Source organism: Metopolophium dirhodum, chromosome 9 (assembly GCF_019925205.1).
Source record: "Metopolophium dirhodum isolate CAU chromosome 9, ASM1992520v1, whole genome shotgun sequence".
Classification (NCBI taxonomy): domain Eukaryota; kingdom Metazoa; phylum Arthropoda; class Insecta; order Hemiptera; family Aphididae; genus Metopolophium; species Metopolophium dirhodum.
The window spans coordinates 29,874,164-29,881,105 of record NC_083568.1 but is presented as its reverse complement, the minus strand read 5'-3'; the positions used below and the strand labels follow the sequence as shown (position 1 = coordinate 29,881,105).

The following is a 6,942-nucleotide window of genomic DNA, read 5'->3' as shown; positions in this document are numbered from 1 at the left end:
TATTTTATGAAGCGCATATAGTGTGTTTCCGCGCCAAAACTGAGCCGCGACGCCGTCGGTCGACTACGTGTCGTGTTCCGGGTCGTTTCCGGTTCCGCGCGCCAAATTAGTTCTTCTCAAACAAAACAAAATGTCAGTATAAAAATATTTTTTCAAATAAATTGAATTAAAAAAAAAAACAGATTGTTGTATCATACTATGTCCTATACTCCTATGGGCTATAAGCCTATAACCTATAGCATATCTCTATGTGTGGTGTATCGTGTATAGTACACACTATACACTGTATACTATACTACTATAGTAATATACATGTATAATATTATGCAATTATGCAATATGAATGTATATATATAAAGTTTCAAGTCTACGCTATACAACTTTTGAATTATAACAAAAAAAATCTAAGACAAATCATTTTTGTTAAAAATCGGTGCTCCTAGAAAGGAGTGAGTTAACCGATTTCAGTGGTGGTCAATGGTGTTTTTTGCGAAAAATTTTTAAGTCAGAAATAATCGGTTAACTCTCTCGGTTCGATTATTTCTGACTTAAAAATTGTTCGCAAAATACACCATTGACCACCACTCAAATTGCAAAAAAAGGAACATGGAGGAACGGGAACGCGTTCCTTTTTAAAAAGGAACGGGAACGCGTTCTTTTTTCGGGACAGGAAAGAGGAACGGGAACGAGTTCCTTTCTTACAGTAGGAACGAGGAACGGGAACGAGTTCCTTTTTAAAAGGAACTTTCCCAACACTGAGTCACGAACGGCTTAAACGTCATCACTCGTATATAGATTGTCATATTATAATGTAGTGAATATAATATTATGTATAATAATGTAATATAATTATTTATTTATTACATATTACCTGTATGAGCCGTCCTTCACACTCGCACCAATAATATCGTTAGGGTTTACTTCAATAATATACTAAACAAATAAGATCTCTTGTTTTGCAAAGCATATTATTTTTCAAGTCGTAAATAATCATGTCTTTGAACTCGAGTAAACCTTTCAATAGTGTGAATACATAGAAACGTCGCTATAGTGGAAATATAACATTGCATTTATATATTATATATTACATTTTGTTTATAATTCAAGAAAACGTCATAGATTTTTTTTAATACTCAAACAACAATTTAATTTTAAATCAGCATGAAAAAAAAAAAAACAAACTTATCGTGAATTTATTATTATTTACAATTTGATCATAAAAATTAAAATAATAATTATCACTTTAAATATTTAAAATATTGATTATTGGATAATGTTATACGTGTGTAATATAACATATTATATTATGTTTTTAATAAATTAGTTGTTTCATCGTCCATACACCAAAAGACGGCGCTAACATACAATTTTACAAGTGATTAATTACCAAGCGTGCTTACCCAATTTTTCTTTAGTTAATGAATTCATTCAAATTATAATTTTTTGAAAACGAAATTTTTTTTAACTATTTAGATTTTTATTATACTATTTAAGAAGTATCCTAAAAATGTTAATGTATTTATTTGTTAGAATTTCAATTAAGATACATCAACATTTCTCAAAAAAAAATCATCTCCTTAATAATTTACAGTAGAAAAGGTTTAAACAATACGTTTGTAACCCCATAGGATGGGGATTACATGAGGCTTATACCTTAAATGGTATAAAAAATCTAAATAAATTAAAATACAATATTTTAGTATATACTTGAAAATTCTAAAAAAATCATAGTTTGAATTAATTGAAATAAGGCTGAGCATGCTTTGTGAATCATTCTGTATATTACAGTGTTTTATTTATAATATTATAATAATATTTCTTATAAAATTATCAATACTGTAATTTATAAATTATATTATTGTTATGTATGTACATTGTACGGTGTGTCCGATACTCCGATATGTTATCTGTAACGATAAATATATATATATACAACATTATGTGATTATTATGTGTGTCCGCCGTCGTGCGTAATGATAAATAAAGCAGTCGTACTTTGTCAATGCTCGTGTGTGTACCTTCGCCTATCTTATATATAAAATACGTAACATTTGGCGACGAAGATGAAAATTCGGTGAAAATATTATTTAATTTTCTTGTTGTGATTATAATGTCGAATATTTCGCAATACATACCGGGTTCGGAATCATTCAGTAATTATTTAGATCGATTAAACGCGCAGTTGACCGTTTTAAAAGTTAAAGAGGCTGATAAAAAGTCCTATTTAATCGCATACATTGGTTCGGAAGCATATAGTCAATTAAAAGATGCTTGTTTGCCGGAGGAACCACAATTAAAGTCATACGACGAGTTAGTGTCCAAATTGGAAGAAATATATTCACCACGTCGTCTTGTAGTGAGTGAAAGATTTATTTTTAACCAACGTACACAGAACCAGGGTGAGTCAACTCGGGAGTACATAACAGCATTAAAAAAATTATCAAGTTTTTGTGTATTTGGTTCGTTTTTAAACGATGCACTGCGAGATCGGCTTATTGTAGGGATAAGTGATGAATCGTGTCAACGAAAATTACTTGGTATAGAGTCCCTAACGTTTGAAGAAGCATGTAAAATTGCTTTGGATTCGGAGTTGGTTTGTAATCAAACACAACAAATGAACAATAAATCACAAGTAAATTTTATCAATAATGGGAAAAATGTGTCTCGTCAAACACATTCGTCATCGAAGTCGGAACTCAAGTGGAACGGAAATTCTGGTGGAAAACCGTGGTCTGGGAAGTCGTCAAAACCTGGTCAAAAAAATGGTCAGTCAATTCAGCACGGCAGTCAAAGTTCACGAAGTCTTAAGTTTGGTCAATGCTATAGATGTGGAAGGAAGCACGATGTCCGTACGTGTCCAGCCAGAGAGTGGGAATGTTTTTCATGTAAATTAAAAGGTCATACGTCGAAAATGTGTAAGACAAAAATTAAAAATAATTTAGAGTTTATTGATTTAGTAAATAATGTGTCTCAGAATAGTGGGGGAAATCCACTTGTGATTAAAATCAAAGTTAATAATAAGCTTATTCCGTTTGAAGTAGATAGTGGAGCGTCGGTTTCAGTTATGCCGATTAAATATTTTAATATGTATTTTAATAATTCATGTAAATTAGAAAAAAAACATATTCAATTAAGTTCTGTAAATTGTGAACCAGTCAAGGTTTTAGGTCAAACACTTGTAAATGTCGAGATGTCAAATCAAAAAAATATTAAACTATATTTAATTATAACGGAAAACTCTGTAAAAAAAGTTTTAGTAGGTCGATCTTGGTTAGATAAGTTATATTCAAACTGGAGATCGAATATGTGTCTAAATTGTATAAGTAGTAATGTAGATTGCAAAATCGGGAAAAATATTATGAATTCTGTAAATAATAATAATTGCGTTTTAAGTGAAATAGATGTAATTAACAATATTAAACTCAAGTTTCCCGGGGTGGTTAAATTAAATGATAAACCAGCTGATTATATAAAAGACCATGAGGTCAATTTATCTTTAAAAGAAAATAGCGTACCAGTTTTCCATAGAGCATATCAAGTACCATATGCACTAAAGTCTGCTGTAGAAATTGAGTTAAATAGATTAGAAGTTGAAGGAGTTATAAGTAAGGTTTCAATTAGTGACTGGGCATCGCCTATTGTAGTAGTACCAAAAAAAAATAATAAAATTAGAATATGTGTAGATTTAAAAACTACCTTAAATCCAAAATTACAAATTGAACAACACCCATTACCAAGAGTCGATGATGTGTTTAATGAGTTATCCGGGGGAAGTGTATTCACTGTTTTGGATTTAGCAGAAGCGTATTTACAATTACAGGTTGCACCTGAAAGTCGTAAGTTTCTTACAATTAATACTCATAAAGGGTTGTACTGTTTTAATCGTTTATGTTATGGGGTAGCGTCAGCGCCAAGTATATTTCAGTCAGTCATGGAAAATATTTTACGAGGTGTTTCTAAAGTACAAGTATATTTAGATGACATAATAATCTGCGGCTCGTCAAGGTCAGAGTGTGAAGAAAATGTTAATGCGGTGTTAGAACGTTTAAATGAGTATAGAGTTAAAGTAAATTTTGAGAAATGTCAGTTTTATTGTTCAAGTGTACAATTTCTAGGTCATAAAATAGATTGTCAAGGCGTACATCCCGATGGAAATAAAATGGATGCGATAAGAAACGCACCGTGCCCTAATGATGTAGTACAATTAAAATCATTTCTCGGTCTCATAAACTATTATCAACGTTTTATTCCAATGTCGTCATCTATATTAGCTCCCTTGTACAATTTAACAAAAAATAAAATACCTTGGAATTGGTCTGACGAATGTCGATCAGCGTTTGAAAATATAAAACAGGTATTAATAAAAAGTCAATTATTAGTCACGTATAATCCAGATTTACCTCTAGTAGTTACGTGTGACAGTTCTAGCTATGGTGTCGGTGCAGTTCTTAGTCATTTGATAGATGGGGAGGAGAAGCCAATTTTATTCGCGTCTAGCACCTTATCAGCGGCAGAAAAAAATTATGCACAAATTGAGCGTGAAGGGTTAGCAATAATCTTCGCAGTAAAAAAATTCCATAAATACTTGTTTGCACGCAAATTTATTTTAGTAACTGATCATTTGCCGTTAAAATCAATTTTTAATCCGTCAAAGAATATACCTGTTGTAGCTTCATCTAGATTACAAAGATGGGCAGTTATATTGTCTAGTTATCAGTACGAGATTCAACATAGGAAGGGGGTAGACATAAGTAACGCAGACGCGTTATCAAGATTACCTCAAAGTAGTAATACTGGGGAAAATGCTTGTTCAATTTTATTATTAGAAAATTTACCTTTAACGTATAAGGAAGTGAGCAAAAAAACGAGTACAGACGAAGTATTAAAAGAAATAAGTCAGTATACGAAAGAAGGTTGGCCGGGGGTAAAGTCGTTAAAATCAGATTGCCAACAATATTATAAAAGACGGGAAGAATTATCGTTAGTAAATGACTGTTTGATATTAGGTAATCGCGTAGTAATTCCAAAGTCATTAAGAGAAGACGTATTAATGTTATTACATAAAAACCATCCGGGTATTGTTCGTTCGAAAATGCTCGCAAGGTCGTATGTATGGTGGCCTAATATCGATATTGATATAGATAAGTTTATTAAGACGTGTACGGAATGCCAATGTAATCAAAACGATAAGAATGTTAGTGAGAAAGTGTATATTCCGTGGGAAAATCCATCAGATTCTTGGAAAAGAATACACATCGATTTTCTAGAAATAAATCAAGTTAAATTATTAATCATTGTTGACAGTTTTAGCAAATGGATTGAGTGTTTTGCAATGGGAAGTACAACGGCTTCAAAAGTAATCGAAGTTTTAGAAAATTGTTTTTGTCGTTTTGGTTCCCCAGAGATAATGGTAACCGATAATGGTCCACCTTTTGGCGCAAATGAATTTAAAGCATATTGTGAGAAAAATTGTATAAAACTAGTACATTCGCCGCCATACAATCCAGAGTCTAATGGGTTGGCAGAGCGAGGAGTGCAAACGATAAAAAAATTATTAATAAAGAGTTTGTGTGTAGAGAGAGATGTAAAAAGAATACAATCAAAAATTAATAATATTTTAGTATCATATCGTAACACACCAACAACAAGCACAGGTTGTAGTCCGTCAGATTTAATATATAATTTTAAACCAAAAAATCATTTGTCCATATTAAAACCACCAAATATTGTAGAAAAGAATAAAAATATTAATGTTACTAAGTACGAAATAAATGATAAAGTTCTTGTTCGAAATAATTCAAAAGGGCAGAAATGGTTAACTGGACGTATAATGAAAATGTTGGGAACGTGCAGTTATTTAGTCCGGGTTGGTGATAAAATCAGATTAATGCATGTAAACAAATTGAAAAAGAGTTATTTAAATGATGAGGTACATCCAAGGGAACTTGAATAATAAAAAAAAAAAAAAAAAAAAAAAAAAAAAAAAAAATATATTGTTTATCTATTTAAATTTTTAAGTTATATTTATTATGTATTGTGTAAAATTGTAAATGTTAAATCATTATTATTATTTTCTAAATTGTATGAATTTTGTATAAGTTAATTTATTGTACTAAAATTATATAGAAGGGAAAGATGTTATGTATGTACATTGTACGGTGTGTCCGATACTCCGATATGTTATCTGTAACGATAAATATATATATATACAACATTATGTGATTATTATGTGTGTCCGCCGTCGTGCGTAATGATAAATAAAGCAGTCGTACTTTGTCAATGCTCGTGTGTGTACCTTCGCCTATCTTATATATAAAATACGTAACAATTATAAGCTATAAGCAGTTCTCATCTGTAATTATACAAAATATCGGATGGAATATGATGAACTTAATATTTACTTGGATGTTCGATGTTTTATTCCTCATAATATAAGTAATAACAATTAACCAATCTAAGCTAGTACCTACCTATAATCAATATCATCAATTGTATTGCTATTTTTATTATTATTATTGTATTATCATCAATATTCACACTATAGTGTTTAAACACAATAGGTGTGTAATTTTTGGGAGATTTGTTTTTTGACATAAACCCATAGAGCAATATTACTCTATGACAACTCACAGTTACTTTTAATTATAGCAAATACAATTCCATAACATTATAATATGAGGTAAAATACATATAATATTACTTTTAACGAATATTGTTAGCCGTTAGGTGCCATATTTTATTATACACACATAATTTGTAATTCAATAGTTATTTTGAGTAACTTCGTGATCTTTAATAATCGAATAAATTAAACCGTACTGAATAAACGTCAAAATAATTGAATAAGAGTTCACCGCTCGGGTGTCCGGAGACGAGTGTTGAAATTCTCAAGTGTTGTGGGAGAAAGAAAAAGGATCGAATCGTTATTTATTTGCATATAAG

The 6,942-nt window shown here is 30.7% G+C and overlaps 1 protein-coding gene across 1 annotated transcript; it reads left to right on the top strand.

The window, feature by feature from the left end:
• The first annotated feature begins 1,866 nt into the window (after positions 1–1,866).
• On the top strand, positions 1,867–6,280 carry LOC132952780 (uncharacterized protein K02A2.6-like). The gene has a single exon (XM_061025207.1). It carries the CDS (start codon positions 2,003–2,005, stop codon positions 5,951–5,953), a length of 3,951 nt encoding a protein of 1,316 aa, XP_060881190.1. The 5' UTR covers positions 1,867–2,002; the 3' UTR covers positions 5,954–6,280.
• The last annotated feature ends 662 nt before the right edge of the window (positions 6,281–6,942 follow it).